The 19,608-nt window shown below is 41.6% G+C and overlaps 1 protein-coding gene across 2 annotated transcripts in view; it reads left to right on the top strand.

The window, feature by feature from the left end:
* The window catches only part of dhx38 (DEAH (Asp-Glu-Ala-His) box polypeptide 38), a 21,636-nt gene extending 12,636 nt beyond the window's left edge, over positions 1-9,000 (top strand). For both annotated transcript variants that reach the window (XM_050045759.1, XM_050045767.1), the window contains exons 21-27: positions 969-1,123; positions 2,472-2,627; positions 2,990-3,124; positions 3,600-3,725; positions 3,816-3,911; positions 4,865-4,986; positions 8,161-9,000. In XM_050045759.1, coding sequence (XP_049901716.1) covers positions 969-1,123; positions 2,472-2,627; positions 2,990-3,124; positions 3,600-3,725; positions 3,816-3,911; positions 4,865-4,986; positions 8,161-8,242 — 872 coding nt within the window. In that variant the 3' untranslated portion in view covers positions 8,243-9,000. The remainder of the gene's footprint in view (positions 1-968; positions 1,124-2,471; positions 2,628-2,989; positions 3,125-3,599; positions 3,726-3,815; positions 3,912-4,864; positions 4,987-8,160) is intronic.
* Positions 9,001-19,608: the final 10,608 nt, after the last annotated feature.

Raw genomic sequence — 19,608 nt, forward strand, 5'->3', positions numbered from 1 at the left:
TATTTTTTTTTTTTTTTTTTTTTAATGGTCTTACACTCTTTAATCAAGGAGGCCTGGTGACTCATAGTGGGGGTCAGGACCCCCAGGTTAGGTACCACTGCTTAACAGAATTAATAATAGTATTGATAATGTATTGCAAAGTATCATAACTGTTTGATATATCAGTTTTCTTTTCCCTGCCCCTAGTCGCAGGCCTTACAAGGCCTAGACCAGCCTAATACATAGAAGGACCAAACAACATAAATCATCCTCCTTTTGAAATGAAGATGAAGCTGTGACAGAGAATTGTGGGTATTTCAGGGTCGTATTTCCCCCTCAGCGCCGCTTTGAGCTCCTTCATAGTGAAGCTGACACCACAAACACAGGCAGGAGACTCGCTGTTTAAAGGATGCTGCAGTGATGATGCAGACACAGCAAACAGGCCTCGAGGAGGTAGTTGTGAGGTTTTAGCCAGTGGAGTAATTGCCTAGTAACTGATCCTGTGTTTGATTTGACTGGTCGGGTCTCATTTCTGTCTCATCCTTAGCCAGATTCCAGGGGATTTAGGGATTTGGGGATGAGGGGGGACTTTTGATGATTCCCTGTATGGTGTGTTAACAGCAGATTATCTCTGATTAAGGCTTACCTGCCCCAAACTGGCTGCTCTGCTTCTCTGCTTTTCCTCCTCATAAGCTTCTTAGACTCTGTCGTCTAATCATTTAAATCAGCACTGGCAAAGTTTTTGATCTCACTCCCTTTTTTTTTTCTCTACAAGTATTCTCAACTGTCAGCAGTTCATCCTCGTCTCTCACGGTGATAGACAAATAAGTGTCACATTATGTCGGCTTCCCCCTCACGCCAGCAGGCTGTTGATGGAAAAGAAGCTTATCACTCGTCTTGTGCTTGTTCCTCCTACATTCTTCACGTCTCATGCACTTTTATAATCTTCACCAGTGACCTTGTAATTGTGTTCTCTTTTGTCCTTTCAGGTGCTTTGACACCGACGGGGCGTCTGATGGTGGAGTTTCCCCTCGACCCCGCCCTCTCCAAGATGCTCATTGTGTCCTGTGACATGGGCTGCAGTGCTGACATCCTTATCATCGTGTCCATGCTGTCTGTGCCGGCCATCTTCTACAGACCTAAGGTGCGTCACATTTTATACAGTTACTGTATAACTGACACACTTGCTGGTTTCAACTTACTAAGCAACAGTGACTACATTTACATACACACTAATATTCCACTATTATTCTGAATATGACAGTATTTTGAATTTGATGGGGGTCATGTATACAGCATATTCAATTTGGATAATATGAATTAGGCCTTTTTCTGAATGAAACATTTTCTGATTAAGGCATGTGGGATATGCCGGTACTTTTTGGTCTTAGGGGCATTCTTTGAACACATATACAGCACATTCAGAATATGCGTCTCAATTACAGTTTTTACAGTTTGCGACACACAGCGTTTTGCCTCTTTACTGTCAGCTTGATTTGCGATGTAAACAAACTAACAAGCCCACAGTTTGCAAAGCTAAGAGATGCATGTCCAAGAAAAACACACCTACTTGGACTTGGATAATAACAGGTTTTTGGATATGTGAAAATATTGCAACCCAACCTTCCAAAAAGATGGTAAAAGGAATGAAAGAGGGAAACTGTGTTTGCACAATTAAGTGGAAAATGTTTTAAAAAATCCTAATTTGATGAAAAAAAGGAAAGTGGCACAAGCAGCTCCAGCAGTTCCACTTTTCCACATTTTGACATGATAAACAACATGTTAGGGCATGTATATCAGAGTACGCACGGCTGCATGTAAACAGGAAATTTAGTGAAATACTCATTTTCAGTCATCTTATCCAGCTTAGAAAGACTTTTGTCTTTTTCAAAAAAAGGTCAAAAACTGGAATATTTTGTGCATGTAAACATACTCGGTGAAGACAGAAGGCTGACGATTGTCATAGTTCCATTCATTCATATTACATGGTTCATTTATTCACCATTTTACAAGTTGTTGCCCCTTCATGCTACATTACACATACTATGAAGGTTTTTGGTGTGTTAAAGTGGCTATAATCCATATTTTTAAATTGACAGTGGGTCACATGTCTACTTGTATGTGGACGGGGTTGCTTTAAGTGATGAACCCAAAGACAATTATCCCCTAAATCTGCAGCTCCATTCAGCTCAATGGACCATTTTAGTGTTTTCAGATGATTATTGGGATTTTCCAGCACGCAAATTTCTTGTTCTAATTTACTAACCATTTTGTTTTTTTGTGGTTGCAAGCTGTTTTAGTGAAAAAGCTAAAAACAGACAGGCAGGCAGGCAGGCAGCTAGAGGCTAGCTGGTGAACATAGTTGTTTTCAACTACATGGCCCAGAAAAAAAAGTCATGCATTTTAAAATATAGTTTTGTTTCAACAATTGGCACCACACAATGAAACATTCCCAGTGATGTATGGAAAACTTTATCTATGTTTCTCTGCAGGGTCGTGAGGAGGAGAGTGACCAGGTCAGGGAGAAGTTCTCAGTCCCAGAGAGCGACCACCTGACCTACCTTAACGTCTACATGCAGTGGAAGAACAACAATTACTCCAGCATCTGGTGCAACGAGCACTTCATCCACACCAAGGCCATGCGCAAGGTCAGTCTCCCACTGGTTCACCTGTTCTCTCTATCAACACTCTCTGGCCCTGGATGGAAACCTGTCATCCAGTTTTCACTGGAATTCTAGTACATCAGGATGGTCATGTGGAAGTCTCAGTTTAAATTGTTTTCTAGCTTTTAATTTGGTGTTTAAATATGTGTAATATATGATTCAGTTGCTGCTGAGTTATTATAAATGTAGTGGCTAGTTTAATACTTAATACTCTGAGAAATTTTTAGATTGACAAACTTTCAACTGACATCAGCACATATTTTCCCCTAAAACATTTGATTGCAAGCCGACAGGTTGGACGTGTTTTCTATCTGGTTCCACTTCCAATACATATTGTTTTTGTGCAGGTGCGTGAGGTGCGCTCCCAATTAAAGGACATCATGGTGCAACAGAGGATGAACCTGATTTCCTGCGGTTCAGACTGGGACATCATCAGAAAGTGCATCTGTGCCGCATACTTCCACCAGGCTGCAAAGCTCAAGGTACTTCTTCCACTCTAGGTTTTGCTCAGTTAATATGTTACGCTTAGTGGCAACTGGTTGTGGCAGATTTATAGCAGCATAATTACAGAGTGGTGAAATATCCCTTCTGGCCTCACATTAATATAGGGCTAAAATCTGAAAGGGAATTTGAAATCATGACTGTATAATCAAGGTTCTGCGTTTGACTTATGAGTCGCAGGCTAACCCAAGCAATCCTAGCAGTGTTGGATATACTTCAAATTTTTTTTCCTGCTGTCTGAGCCAGGTGGAGAAGCAAATTAGCCCATATGACCTGATTTGCTCTGACCTTAAAGTGCTCCCATAGATGCAGGCATAAACACACACACACATACACACTTAGGCCGACACATACAGTTTAACTGCAGCACACCACACACACAGGGTCCCATTTTCCTGTCCAGAAATTCTGAATTGCACATTTTAATTTGTTATTTATGCCTGTGTTTGCTCCCAGGGCATTGGTGAATATGTGAACGTGAGGACAGGCATGCCATGCCACCTCCATCCTACCAGCTCCCTGTTTGGTATGGGCTACACTCCCGACTACATCATCTACCACGAGCTTGTCATGACCACCAAGGTATAAAGTCTGTGGGCTGCAGAGTTCATGAAAACAATTAATGACAGACAGTATGTTTTGTCAATGTTTAACTTGTTCTTTCTTTTGTAGGAGTACATGCAGTGTGTGACCGCAGTGGATGGAGAATGGCTGGCAGAACTTGGGCCCATGTTTTATAGCATCAAACATGCTGGAAGAAGCAGACAGGTAAGGCAAAAGAAGGCTGGTACATAATTCACACTTGGTTCATTCACCACAGAACCAGAAGTATTTAGATGGGAATGTCCACATATATTTGTGCTTCTTGGTCTGATTTCATAATTTGGGCTTTGTTTCTTAAGGCCCAGACACACAGAACCAACATCAAAGAACTAGTGGCAGCAAAAGCTGGCAGTTGGATTGCCACATGTCGCCTGTGTCCCGGCCAAAAAGTTGCACTTGAACACACCCCGAAGACTAGCTCATACATTCAGCATCTGCATGAGGAAATAACTCTTTCATGGCAGCTAGCGGCTGTAGTCTGTATTCGTCATTAAAAAAGGGAAACCGGGAGACCGACAGGACGGATTGAGGATGCTAGTTAGCTAGTTAGCACATTAACAACACAAACTGATGTTGAAAAAATAAAGCATATTTACTGTGCGCTAGCGAACAATAACAGTTACGAACAGTTTCTGCTAAAGAGCTCAGTGGCTACAAAAAATGATTCTATGTCTAATATAACAAGTTTGATTCAATCTCACGCCCTCTTGACTTTAGCCATTTGTTGGCTTTCTGTATTTCCATTTATCTTCACGTGCACTAAGTTGGACTGCCGATCAGAGAAATTTCATTCACCAATGGGCTCCACCATCTCCAAAGCCAATTCAACATGTTGGATCAGCCAAAAAAAACCCCACAAGGGCCGGCTACTGCCAGTGGTGCAGGACACACCGCCAAAACTAGGGTGACAGATGCTCACCAACAGCCTGACAATGACCAACAGCAGGTCGTTGACTTGGAGTGTGAGGGCCCTTAGACCAGTGGTTCCCAGACATTTTGGCATGTAATCTGTTGAATGAAGAAGAGATTGTCACAGCTTGCATATGTCCATTTGTTGTAGCCCGTTCCACTTAATATTTTCCCGTATACCTTCCTCATCTGTGTGTTTTGCTCTTCAGGAGAACCGTCGTCGGGCCAAGGAGGAGATCACCAACATGGAGGAGGAGATGTCCATGGCCGAGGAGCAGCTGCGAGCGCGTCGAGAGGAGCAGGAGAAGAAGAACAGCACTGGTAGTGTTAAGTAAGTCGGCGACCATCTCTCCTCCTCCTGCCTCCTCATCACACACGGGTCTTCATCTAACAATAGTTCCCCGTGGCCCTCATTTTCCATACACAGTCAAGATAGAAACATTTAATTTACCTACCTCGCTGCCAATCCATATCTTCACCCCTCCCTCCCTCTCCTCCTCTCCCACTCTCTCTACTCCACCTCCCTCACTCTTCATGATGAGCTTTTCTCACCTCTGGTCCCTCCAGACGAGACAAAAAGAAATAATATTGACTCCTGGCTGACCCCCATTACTGCAGCAATTTAAATTGTGCCATAGCAGAGCAGAGAAAGGAGGGGAACGTTCAATTTCAAATTAGACCAAAAAATTAATTTCACACCCATCCGCGAGCTTTACAGAGAGAAATAAGGTTATAAAGACAGATTTAAAAAAAGAACTTTTATTGTTAATTAATCAGTTGGTTTATCTGTCTGAGTTTGCGTGACCACGTCTGTAACAGATCTGTTGAAAATAATCACTCTGGAGGTATAGGATTAAGAATTAGATTTAAGCAGAGGAAGCTGGATGTGTGATAATGAATGTCGTCGGCTCTCCTGGGCTCTTGGCTGCCTTTGTCCTCCGGCAGGCCTCGCAAGCGTCTCCTCTATGAGTTCAGTGTGACCAAGATGAAACATTTCTGCGGGTGTGCCTTCATGTGCCGGCTGCTTATCACCTGTCTCCCTGCTCACCGGCACAGATCAGTGGTGTGAATTAGTAAATGGCCCAGTCAGTTGTTTTGTGTTTAAAAGTGGAAGTGTGAGTGAGTGTTTTTGGAACCACGTCAGAGCTAGGAGTGTGGGCTGGTTCAGTTCCTTATAAAGCACTGAGAGGGCGATACCACAATTTGTAGCTTATTAAGTACAACCATGTACACTTAGTGCTACGAATCAAACCTTATAGGTGCTGTATATGACATTCAGAGCATTAATATAGCAGCAAACCACTATTTGCTATGTAAAGATTTAGTGGAGTAATGACGTCCTGAGCAGAGAATGTGTTGTAATCTGAGCTTCTCTGTTATTTGTTGTGGTAGCCGGCCTGGCCGCTCATGCATGTTAGTATGTGTGAGTCCCTGCGAGTGTGTATACTACTAGCTATCGCCACCGCTCCACACTGCACTCATACAGTGGTTACCGCTGATTTTTGAACAGCAGCGCCACGAAAGCATAATGCCCACCCTCCAGTTTTCCCCCAGGTTAAGGTACGGTCACACGATGCAGGTTAGTGACTGTCCCCTGTTGAGGCTATACTCATACTGAATGTTGGCAGTGCTAGACATTACACACATAGAGCCTCTCAAACGAGCTTGCTAGCTAACGTTAGCTAGCTTGCGAATAAATACTGCAAGATATGATATATCCTTCCTGTCTCCTGACTCACTGCAAGCCAGGCAGTATCTCTCATGTTGGGGCAGTTTGTATTTTTCATGGTCAATATTAAATAATATCAGCTGGTTAGACACAGCAACAGTCAATGTCTCCTTCACATATACTTCTTCGCTATTGGTTGAGGCTGCGACATTGGCGGTCAGAGATCACCAAAGTTGTACGGAAAGATGCAAATTTGTTTGCCACCAAAGTCAATGTTTTATTCATCTCTTCGCTCGCACTGAATGGGAGTGAATGGGAGGCAAGTAGTCGCCAATGTTTGTTTGCATGCATGACCGTGCCCTGACATCAGCTCTGTCAGCGTTGTTGTTGTTAGCACTGTTAGCTGCTAGCTGTCTGCTCAGCCACCTCCATATTGAGAGCCGTGTGCAGACAATCCCACCTCCTTTAAATACTTCTTTTTCTTTCCTTTTTTTTTGGTAATGACTGCAATGTGTATGGGCGAATAATGTCGAAAGCTTTCAGATAGAGAAGAAGATAACGGCCAAACTTTCTTTGGTTCCAGTTTCTCAGTTGTGAGGGTTTGCTGCTCTTCTTTGTGATGCATAACTGTAAATTGAATAAATTGTGTTTTGGACAGATGGTTGGAATCAAACACGGCATTTAAAGATGTCACTTTGTGTTTTGAAAGGTGTGATGGGCCTTTTTCATATGCTATTGCCTGACATTTTATAGTAAGTAATTGGTTGTTTAATTGAGAAAAGAATTTGCAGATTAATTGACAAAGAAATTAAGTGTTAGTTAGTGTTAGCCTTTTTGTATCGAGGTACAGAAAGTTGGCACCGAACGTTTGGTTAGATTTGTAGTATTCTTAACTTATTCAGTGTTCAGACAGCCTGCGTGTGTTTGAGAAGTTTGACTTGAAAATGTTTTGTAGAAACAAAAGTTTATATTCCTTAAAAATAGAGTATATAAAAATATCTTGGGTCTAGACTTGGATATTGCATCAGCAAAACCAACAACAATACCCAAGCCTATGTGTACTTCACATTGTCGCAGACCATTTTCGACTGCAGGCGATACAGGTTCAGATTTATGGATCTATTTTTTTGTGCAATTCCAGGAAATCACAGGTTTCTGTTCATTTCTGTGCGGGTTGAAAATCAATTGGCAGACTTCTGGAACTTGCTTAAGTGGTGCAATCCATCATAGTGTGCGTCAAAATGTTCCTTGATTTTCGTCAAAGTCACAGTAGTCGTCGTTTTGGATCTGTTACCACCCTTGCTGCAGGCTTAAAGGCTGAACAACAATGCAACCCCTCATTCCGTGTTGAAACGTTTTAAACAGAACAGCGAGGCGGAATAACGCTGCAACATTCACCCCTTGAACAGGCTGTATTAAAGGGGCTAGTGACAGAAGGGGGTTATGGCCTGATGGTTGTAATTGCAGCAGGTGTGCGTGTGCATGTGTGTGTGTGAGGAGGAGAGAAAGATGAGGGAAGTGTGGGCCGTGTCAGGGTGTCACGCTGCTGTAATTAAAGATGATAGATTGTGCTGTCAGAGGCGTCAGGCGCTCTACGTCCCAACACTCCTCACAGAGACACCAGCTCGCCTTTTCACTCTCCTCCAGTCCTGCTGCTTTTATGTTCACATTCAGCTGCACAGGCCAGTCTTCCCTCACCTTCAGCCCTTCTTTTAACCACAGCTGCTTACCTAATGTGTTTATTATTGGACTAAGCGGAGCAATAAAATGAGGGTGAATAGTGTGTTGTCACAGCAAATAAAACTTGTCTTCCCACCGACTTTTTCTCCGATTCAGGTCTTTGAAAATCTGCACACCAGGAAGAAAAGAAGAGGCCCCCATGACGCCCAGACGCACCCCTGCTCGGTTTGGACTGTAGGACACCCCCTGCAGGTTAAAGCCCAACAACCAATCATGTTGGCTCCTCTAGACTCATTATCATCCAGACCAGGACCACAACAGCACAAGTAAATGCAGTGTAATTTGCAGCTGCCATTTGTCCCTCACAGCATGGCCAGAATGCAGTTCATGTACAGACCACTAGAGTGAGAACTTGTATAAGGCACAAGACTGAAAGACGAGCCAGGTCCATCAAAAATGCCGCCCTCCACCTTCACCAGCCGATATTTCCATGATGCATTTTAAGGAATAAAGGACTGTTGTTTTTTTGTATATTCAGTATTTCTATGTTGTCATTACAGATGTGTTTTTACAGATGTCTATACTGTAATGATTTTACCTGAGCTAGAAACATTTAATTTTCTATCTTCTGTTAAATTTCGAGTGTGTTACCAGAGGGAAACTGATAAATGGTGATCTAATTTCAATGTCTTTAAGCTCTTGCATTTACTGGTTCTTGTGCTGTCGTGGCTTGAGCAGCATGTGTGCCACCATGAAGTGCTCCTCTACAGACTGAAGCACTATTCAAACTGTACTTGTGGCACGAGTGTCTTCAGACTCTAGAGTTGTATTGTAATGCCCCCTCAATACGCACACACACACACGAACAACACACTCATGCAGGCATAGGCAATTGACCTTTTTCTACTTTCTGTTAACCTTGTTCCAACAATGTAATGTACCACAGCTCTGCTTCATACAAAACATTATCACGCTGGATTAAACATATCAACTGTTTTATTTTCATGGTCCTTGTGTTCAAAATAGCACACGGTTTCCTTTGTGGTTTTCCTCTAAACAAATGTTTGCAAATGTGTCTTTTAAATGGGTAAATCTCTTTGTTGATGTGCGCCCTCCTCTGCCCTCCCAGCTGATCAGAATACCGTGCAGCTTCAGATAGACTGGTCTATCTGTCACAAAACCGTTTAGCGAGGGCCATGTTTGGATAGTGACAGTGGTTCTGTTGTCTTTTTTTTTTCATACATGGATCTGAGGCAGCAGAAAGGCTGCTAATGGGTTTTTTTTTTTCCTCTCAACATCTTTTTGTAAATGAAAAAAATAAATGTTAGCTATTTTTTTAATCCAAGGTGATTTCATTTGATATTGTAGTCACTAATGTGTTCTGTGCACTGCAAGTGCCTAACATAATTATGTCATTTAGATGCACATTTTTAAGTTAGTGTTGCAGTGACATGAATGATAGCTCAATAAGTGAAAATGATGCAAATTAGTTAAGGCTATATAAATTCTCTCTCTGTGAAAACAAAACAGGGGTGAAAGGTTAATTTAGAAGTTCTCAGCTGTGCAGATACAGTATGTCTACAATCATTTCTACAGTCAGATACGGAAAAGATAACAGAACTTCAGGGGTGCAACAAACGATTATTTTCATTATCAGTTAATCTGCTGATGACTTCTGGATTCATATTTTCTTCCATAACATTTCAGAAACAACTTTTATAATTTCTTAGAGCCCAAGGGAACCTCTGCACCTAATGATCATTTTCAGTATTGAATAATTGTTTGTCATTCATAAAAAAAGCCTAAGGTAACATCTTCTTTTGTTCGACCAACAGCCCCAAACTCAAACCCTGACTATTAAGAAGTTGAAACCACAAAACTTTTCATATTTTTGCTCAAATAGTGACAAAGGATTATTAAAATAGTTGCCAGTTAATTGCTGTTGACTGATCTTCAATCAATAAAAAAGCAGAAAATCCTCACATGAAGCTAAAGCCATATAATGTTTGACATTTTGCCTTGAAGAGTGACAAACAATTAATAGATTATCAAAATGGTTACTCGTTCATTTTCTGTTGATTAAATGATTTCAGCTTTACTTCAAATTGTTTCCATTTTTTGTTCGACCAACAACCCAAATCTGAAGATACTTTGCCAAGGTCGCTTATGTATGACAAAGAAAAGCAGCAAATCCTCACATTTTACAAGCCGGAACCAGGTAATGTTTGGCATCTTTTTTCTTGATTGATCATAAAAAATGGTAACGGTTTATTACTTTTTTGTTGATCAGCTACAAAACTTGCACGTACAAGTTAGGACAGATGATGCTGATGCTGCATTACTTGGTTGGGAAAGGACTTCCAGGTATCCCACACATTTTCATGGACAAAATTTCAAAATTTTTCCAAAACTTTTGAAGGACCCATAATACGATTTAATGAACATTCACAGTGTATAACATGAACAGAACTGTGTGGTATGTTAATTATTTCATGAAAACTAAGCAGCAGCCTTTTCCAATCTAATAGGTGGTTATGTTTGTTACCTTACATGTTGAAGAGTACTCTAACAGTTAATTTTATTGCAATGACTTTTACAGACCTGGATAATGGGATTGTGAAATTCCATGACTATTCCAGGTTTTCCATGGCCGTGGGAACCCTGGACTTCACAAGATCTGAAACTGTACGAACAGACGTGTGGGGAAGGTTACTTTTGACATATAATAGGTTGAAGATTATAAGTTACACTGTTAAAACTAATAAGCAATGTAACGGTTTTAATTACTTCATCAAAGTAATGTAACTTATTACATCTGATTACTTTTCTAAGAAACATTTTAAACTGGGTAAAAGAGCTGAAAAGTCCTAAAAACATGAGTGTATAAATGTTACACTCAAATTTGTCGTAATGTCTCGTCCTGAAATATACAAAGAAGAAATTCCTGCACGATGAAAAGACGCAGAGCAACAGAATGAATGTTGTAGTCTACATATAAACTTTTAACCAAAAGCTTTTACATTTTGGATGTAACCCCTTTCTAATGACCAACATTGTGAGCTGTAAATCAAATTACATATTTTTTCTCAGTAACTGACTACAGTTATATTGACTTTGTAATTTTAATACGTAGCATTGTTACATGTAACTGGTTCATTTTCCAACACTGCCTAACAGTCGTGCATTTGCTGAACTTTTTCTTACAACTAACTTGAGGTCAGAGAGGTCATTTGCCTTCACAGCAGAATATGTAAATATAAATATGGAGCAACCCAAACACAGAAAACTCCTGTGAGCTACAAACGTAGAATGGTCTTAATGAAATTTCCAGCTGTTTTCACTGCCGGCTTCACAATTGCAAGCTGAGGCGAGTGAAACTGATCAGAGAGAAACAAAAAGCCCGGGTCCGTCCCTCCCTCACTCAGGCTCTCGCAACCCACAGATGTCACACATCTACATGAGTGATCCCTGGGCTTTGAAACCTCTCAGCTGTAAAGACGTTGGTATGCTTTAGATGAAGAGCCAGACTATATGTGGGTGGATCTTGTGTTTGGCTTTATTGAAGCTGTATGTAAATCTTCAGGTCACGAGTCTGTTGAACAAAAGCCTGGATGGTGTTCCAGCGTCTTCATCACGGTTAGGTTGACATTTCTTGATGTCTCTTAGCTCAGACCGCTCTTACTAGCTGGCATCAATTTGGAGGGAAAAGACCAAAAAAAAAAAAAAGACGCTGGCCTGCCTGTTATTTCTTCAAATGTAGTGAGCAACAACTAGTGGTGTTTTTTCTCTTGGCTGAATCCCTCTGCGGCGCTCCTTTCTTGTTGGTCAGTGATAGTGTGTCTCACTGTAACCCTCATGCAAATAAGCATGATTATGAGCGTTCCCTCGACCCCCTCAATTCTCCAAGTCATCTTGATTGAGTGTGGCAGGCGGAGGAGGGGATGGATATAATGGACTCCACCAACTTTAATGAGACAAATCTCAGCTATGGGCTGACATTTTGAAATAGTCCTTGTGAATGACAGTGTCAGCAGTCACCTTTACCAAAGCTTTCCAGGGATGGTCCCTGTAATGATGGAGGGAATTAAAATGGCCTCCAAGGCGCCGGAGATGGGAGCCACAGGATTAGGGTGCAAAGCCACGCCTCTTAAATGGGCTCTCCTGCCACACCCCAAATAAAGTACAGCTCTCCTCTGCCGACTGCGTATCACCGCCCTGAGATTTGATGGAGGGATTAAGGTGAATGTTCGTTGTTGACCACTGTGAGATTTGTTGAGATGAGCCGTCCCTCACATTAAGTGCCCCGCCCTTGCCTTCCTCTCATTCTTCCCCCTTGTTGTGTGTCTGGTGGTAGACAGGGACAAGCTCTGCTGTCATTACAAACTTAATAAGAGCAGAAGTGAGATTGATGAGAAAAACAGAGGCATCAACTGCTCTTTTAATTAACTCTTGTCCCATAATGGTGCCGGGACGGAGGCGCTGAGCAAAGACTGAGACATTTTCTTTCTCTTTCCACCCCTTTCTGTTTTGTTGCCTCGCTCACCCCCGATAATGAACAGCCTTCTGGGACCCAATTACATCCAAGGCTGCATTAGGAGCACAGCAGGCCCAGTGGAAACTTCAGCTGAGTTTTCCCTCATACCCCCCCTCCTCCACTCCCTGTTACCCTGCTGGAGATGGCCTTCACTTGATTGAATTTTGAATGTTACACCCCCCTCACCCCCCACCCCTCCTCTCTCTCTCTCTCTCTCTCTCTCTCTCTCACACACACACACACACACACACACACACACACCATCTTCTGTAGTCCCTTACCTTCACCAGCTCTGAACCCAGATGTGGTTTATGATGGAAGCAGAAGGCAATGCGTGCTTGTTGTTGTCTGTCCTTCACTAGATAACTAATTGTACTGATGGAGTGGCTTTGTCCACAACGTGCAATAGGTGGCGCAAATTGGTGCACTGAAGTCTGTTTGTGTGTTTTGTCTCTGCAACATAATGAATACTGTTGTGAGGACTTGTGACAAAAGATCAGAATTAGTTAGTTGTTGTCTTTTCAAACCGAATAAACACTGATGGGATCCATTCAAGTCAGTGATGTAGATTACGCTGCGTCAATGAACAATACATTTTTATTTTTTTAAATCAAAGGCAACAAAGCAAAGTTATACATTTCTTTTTGCTATAACAAATTCAGTTGGTCAAGGACACAAGGACACGTGCCGCCACTTTAAATCAAGTTTAATGCCCATAACATGTCACAACCAACACAACCTGCTCCAAAATCTAAATACCAGTTGTCATTTATTAACACTTTTTTTAAATATCGACAGTCTACAGTCATGCTAGTCACTCAATAAGGTGGTGGTTGGCACAGTGGTGCTTTAACATAAAGGCTAATATTAGCATGCTAACAATGACAATGCTAACATGGTGATTTAGCAGGTATTTATCATCTTAGCTTCGTCATTAGGTTTGCAGGTATTTGGTCATAAACCAAAGGGATGGATAAATTAAGTCACCAAAGTTATTACAATTCATCCTCTGAACGTCTGTACAAAATTTCATGGTTATCAATTTAGTAGCTGTTGAAACATTTCAGTAACACCCAACATCATGGTGCCACTAGAGCAAAAGTCAGGGGATCGCCAACGTCAGTCGGCCTCATCCTCCGGGCACCACGACTCTTGTATTCAATTTCATGATATACGTTTATGAAATTTTTCTCTGGTCCTACCACAGTGTGACTAAAAATCCCCCCCGAATGCCAGCACTGATTTTAATATATTCATTACCACTTCTTTGTGTTAAAGGTCTAGTAGGATCTAGTAGGATTTAGTGTCAGGTAGTGGTGAGGTTGCAGAGATTAAACTTTTCCCATGTGCCAAGCGTGTAAAAGAACTACAGTTGCTGACACAAAAACACAAATGGCCCTATCTAGAGCCACTGTTTGATTTGTCTGTTCTGGATTACTGGAGAACAACATACGGGACTCAGTGAACAGTGAATACGGACAAGGTCCTGTCCATATGATGATATAAACAGCTCATTCTAAGCTAACAAAAACACAATGATTCTTATTTTCATGTGAATATAAACTAATAAAAACACAGTTATGAATATTATACTCCACTACTGCGAACAGATGCCCCTAAATCCTACACACTGGACCTTTAACATTCTCACAGAGTATTCACAGACACTTTACTAGAGCCTGGGAGGCCTTTGTGGGATATGTACAGTATGTGATGGCTGAATGTCTCTTAGATGGGGACTGCCTCTAAATGCAATGCTTGGGGACATCCGAGGCATTAATAACAATTATTGGTGTTCTTTAGTTTCCTCAGACACCTTAAGTGTGGCGTATTGACTGCTATGCTGGAAAGAATGCTGCCTATTGATCTGGCCAAGGCAGAAACCGATGGTGTCCTCTTCCTGTAAGGCTGGAATTAATCCTTACATGCTGCCAGTGAGTAAATAACTTACCTACTGTGACCCCTGCGGCGGGAGAGCCGACTCAACCGCTGTATATCCTCGCTGATCACTTCTGAAAAGACAAACAAAACAAGGGATGGGCATGACTGAATTCTTGGAAAGACAGGATGCTGTGAGAAGAAGAAAAGAGACATTAGCTACTCCAATATTCATAATGTCCTACAACTCCTTCAAGAAAATACTTCAATATTATTTGTATAAATCAGCACTTAATTATTTTTTTTTTTAGACATTTTTCATGAACTTTGTTTCTAGCTTGTAAAAGTCAAATTGGAATTTTACCAAACAAAACAGACACAGTTTACTTCAGTCAGTAAATGCAAGAAATTTAAGAGTGTTGCAGCATGCAGTAATGTTTTTACTGGTCCATTGTCTTATCCCTAACCAACACTTTGTGTACACTGTACTACCATGCTTGGTCTACCTCCCTGTGGACTGTACGGTTACTAACAGCTCATCCACTATTGCTTAGGGGTCTTATTTTGTTCTAGAAGAAAGACTTTATACTGTCAAACTCAGACATCCCATGTGATTGAAGGCCGATGGGCATGGAACTCTCAGAGCTGCCCTCAAAGCTGCAACAATGCCTGCTTTCACACAGCCAACTTGTGGTGGGTGGAGTGAAAGAACAAAGGCAGACTTGTTAGGGTTTAGATGCCTTTATTATTCTTTTATTTGGCTGCAATTTCTTGTCTATCTGCCCATATTCATTAAGATTTTGGCTACATTGGCTTGTGGGGTCTGTGGCTCTAAGAGTAGTTACTGTATGTGACTCAACACACATCAAGCGCTCCACTTTTCTTTTGTAGAAATCAACGTACAGAAACTTAATCATAAAAAATAGATTAATATTCCCTTAAGCTCATTGTGTATTCAACGTGCATGTGCTAAAAACTAATGAAATCAAAACACTGATGTGATTCAGGGCATTCGAACAGATAAATATGAGGGTACAAAAATAAATTATTCCAACAGCGGTCTCCACCTACATAGATAAAGTCTCTAATTATGTGAGATGCAGAAGCCTTTTCAATCACAACTGATTCAACTTTTGTTTTTTTAAGCTGTACTGTACACACTCTGAAAGTATAATTAGTTGAGTCACAGCTCACCATCTAAACACTTTGAACAAAAACACATCTGTTAAATCATCAAATTAGACTCCAAACTCAACAAAGGCACAAAATAACAAAAACTGTACTATACAATCAAGTACATACAGGTTCTTGAGTGTATAGTACAGTAAAATCATTTATGAAAACTTGGTTATATTAAGTGCTTCTCATTAATAGATAAATGTGCATCCCTGAGATTAAAAAAATGGGATCCGACCAACCAAAGTGACGTGCCAATCTGCTCAGGTGCTCTCTCCTGGGCCTGCAGAAGCTCTCCAGCTCTGCACACCTGGATCCTGGGAACACAGGCTTGGGGAGGTCGGCACCAGAGACTCGTCTCCTCGTCTGCTGGCTCTCTGCTCGACTAATAATCAGAACTCCTCTCGCAGTCAGAGCACAGGTAAAGCACAAGAGACTTCATTCAGACAACACATGCAATAAATTGTTGATCAAAGAGCATTAAGAATGCTGAAAACAAGGGACGTTACAATGCACTTAATCGATATTTTTGATATCAAGCAAACAAGATGATGCCTAGGGTTAGGTTCTGTTTGAATTCTCTGGAGGCAGCTTCCCAAAGTTTGACAAAACAGCCTTGATGATGATTGAGTTGCAAAATGGGAGCAGCAGGATCCAGTGTTGTTGGAGCAATTCGCCCCTGCTACTTCAATTTTAACCTTTTGTTCTTGCGTTTTCTAACTTTATAGAAGTGCAGCAGTAAATTTCCAGAGTTCCCCTTAAAGAAATACTTCACCCCACCAAATGACCATTTGTATATTGTTTACTTACCTCATGTTGCGTTACATTTGGGTAGAAAACTTCAAGAAAATGTCTTGCCTGACTGCCGAAACATCCTGGTCGCCCAGCAGTATCGGTCATAAAGCCCACCCTCTCCATGTTCATGGATGGGACATGGGATGGTTTCTGTATTTGAAGGTAGTTTTTATCACACTGCTGTATGTAAGTTTCTGTTTTTTCTGCTAAGTTTGGTTTTAGTTATTTAATGCTATAAAACGGGGATTTTACAACACGATTGACAACTGTGTAACCCAATCAGTGGACTCGCATTCAGTGGTGCTGCTCATGATTGTTTGGACAGGTGTATAGGTGGGAAACTTGATACTGCAGAGATCGCTACTGCGCAGACTCTGGCTCCAAATGAATTCACCTGAGCAAAATGGCAGCGGCCGTATTCAGGATAGTTTATCTTCATTTTTGTACAGTTGGGGTAAGTAGAGACACATTGTCCATCTTTATATACGGTCTGTGTTCAAAACACTTCTGCATAAACAGCGCAGGCACGCTTCTCATCTGAGACTGTTTATGTTTATTAAGTGTTTCAAATACTAATGTTTAAACAAAAATGTTTTGAAAGTACCGACGATATGACACTTGGGTTATACTGCACAAGTTGTGGGGGCACGGTGGTGCAGTGGTTAGCATTGTCGTCTTCCTGGTTTGAATCCAGGGTGGATGGTTCGAACCTCAGGGTGGGGAGTTCCTGTGGAGTTTACATGTTCTCCCCATGTCAGCATGGGTTTTCTCCAGGTACTCCGGCTTCCTCCCACAGTCCAAAGACATGCAGGATAATTGGTGACTCTAAATTGGCCGTAGGTGTAAATGGTTGTCTGTCTCTATGTGTCAGCCCTGCTACAGTCTGGTGACCTGTCCAGGGTGTACCCCTCCTCCTGCCCAGTGTCAGCTGGGATAGGCTCCAGCACCCCGCGATCCCCAACAGGATAAGATATAAGTTTGTAAAAGGATTTTTTTTTATACTTTTGCTGTTATTAAATGGTGCCCCTATGACTTCAATTCATGAATAATTTCCTCCGTTTTGGATTTTTTGTTCACAGTGGAATCATGTGAGAAAAGCGGCATTTTCTTCATGAATTAAACCTACACAAGGTGAGTGACTAACATAAAGTTAGTGAGTAATATAAATAATTTCCCCTCGGGGATCAATAAAGTATTTCTGATTCTGATTCTGATTCTGACTGATTTACACATGGTCATTTGAGGGGTGAAGCATTCCTTAAATTAAAAAATCCAAAGTTTAATATTAAATATTGTTAACAGCCAACACTACAAGAACTTTGGCTAAAAAAAATATCACAGACAGATCACACATTTTTGTGCCTGTCACTATCACAAGTCTCAGTGTGATCTGACCTACCATTGCACTGAGCAGGTTTCCAGCAGCTGCTGTGTCACTGAGGCCTGGTCGATATACAGTAGCTGGGGGGAGAAAACACCGACTGTCAGCTGGCAAAATCACAAGGGCTAAAATCCTGCTGTAACAATGCTGCCCAAATCCCCAATCAGCAATCGCTTGTTATGCTCTCTTCTGTGTCAAAACACTCCCTTATTACATGATTGGACAAAAAGGTTGATGGTTTTTTTTATTTATTTGTAAAACAGGTCTCTAACCAGATGTAAATTCTAACAGAATGCAAATTTGCTCTGCTTATTCTGGCCGAGCTTCCACTGTGTCCCAATCCCTCTTAAGCTTCTTGTTGACCGCGTCTGCCAGCTTTGTGTACACAATTGGCTCCTCAGCAATTCCAACAGCATCGTTAATGTCTGCCCTTTTGTGCTGCTCAATTCCACCGGAATAAACAGAATCACACGTGCAAAATTATTTTCTAACACAGATAATTAGCCGAAGAAACAATCCAGAGTATGAATAATAATGTGCCTCGGTAACATTATAACTTTTAAGCATGGGAAAAGGAGGGATTTGAATGCCAAGGGAAATGAGCTTATCAAATAAAGCTTGAAAATGTGCAGTGAATGAAATGAGTCAATCATTTTAATGTGAGATGGGAGCCCTGAGGAGAATAAATAAGCAATCGTCACATCATGCAGGGAGAACAAATGAGCATGGTACACAATTAGGCAGGGTCACATTCTGCCAGAGCTGTGAGCGTGGGATGGGCTAATGAGCTGTGTGAGCGAATGTGTGTGTATGTGTGTGTGTGTCTGTTTGTGTGAATGTGCATAGGAAGAGAAAGAGGAAGTAAAAGATGAAAAAGCTGATCCCTAAGCCCTCAAAATTCTGATGTACAGACTAAGACAGCCAGACACACAAGCGGCAAGTCAGGCGAGAGACAAAGACAAAAGTATGAGGGGCTGGTGGAGAAGAGGTGGGCTATCAGTCGACTTGGCATCTGGGGCAAGTAGACATGCAGGCAGACAGAGCAATGGGCAGGTACAGCAGCCAAACAGACAAAAAGAAGAGAAGTGCCTCAGAAGGACCAACGGCACAGAGCTTTCAAAGGCGACTCATAGTTATTAACTATTCAATCACATAAAGGAGAGCTGAAGGCGTGAAAGGTTGCGGACCGAAGCACTTTTGCTTCAGTGCATTAAGAGCCTGGTCCAGCACTCTTGCTGCGTGAAAGAGAAATAGATTGCCTCCCAGGAAGATGACTGCTCAAAGGAGTTGGCTTTTTCCCCTTAATAACAGCAATCTGCTGTGAAAATCTAATCCCAAGTACCATTTACACTGAATCTAGATAACTTCTGCTCAGAAAAGCGTACAATATGAATATTTCATTCCCCGATATACAAATAAACAGAACAAGCCCCCCGTCAATCAGGGGACGTTTTTAAAGTAAGTGAACTGGAAGAGCAAATTGCTAATGAACACCATGCTGCTAGAAATCAACATTTTAAAATGGCATTGTGCGGATGTTGTAAAAGTGGCCGAAATAAAGAAAAAAGAAAGAAAATTCTTCACAAGAGCGTAAAATGTATTTGATCGTATAGACATGGGTGTACATGACCCGTTCATAAAAAGGAGAATCTTAAGTGAAACACTCACAATGTTGATGACCTGAGTGACATATACACAGCAACAACCCAAGCATGCAGACTGTCCCTCAATTGAAGTAATAGCTCCATCTTTGGCATTTAAGTCAGATATGGACGCACCCTTTAAGCCCCCCGCTCTCCTTCTCGCTGGCCTAATTCCCCCTCCTCAGTGGTGGATAAGA

Source organism: Epinephelus moara, chromosome 1, assembly GCF_006386435.1.
Source record: "Epinephelus moara isolate mb chromosome 1, YSFRI_EMoa_1.0, whole genome shotgun sequence".
Taxonomy (NCBI): domain Eukaryota; kingdom Metazoa; phylum Chordata; class Actinopteri; order Perciformes; family Serranidae; genus Epinephelus; species Epinephelus moara.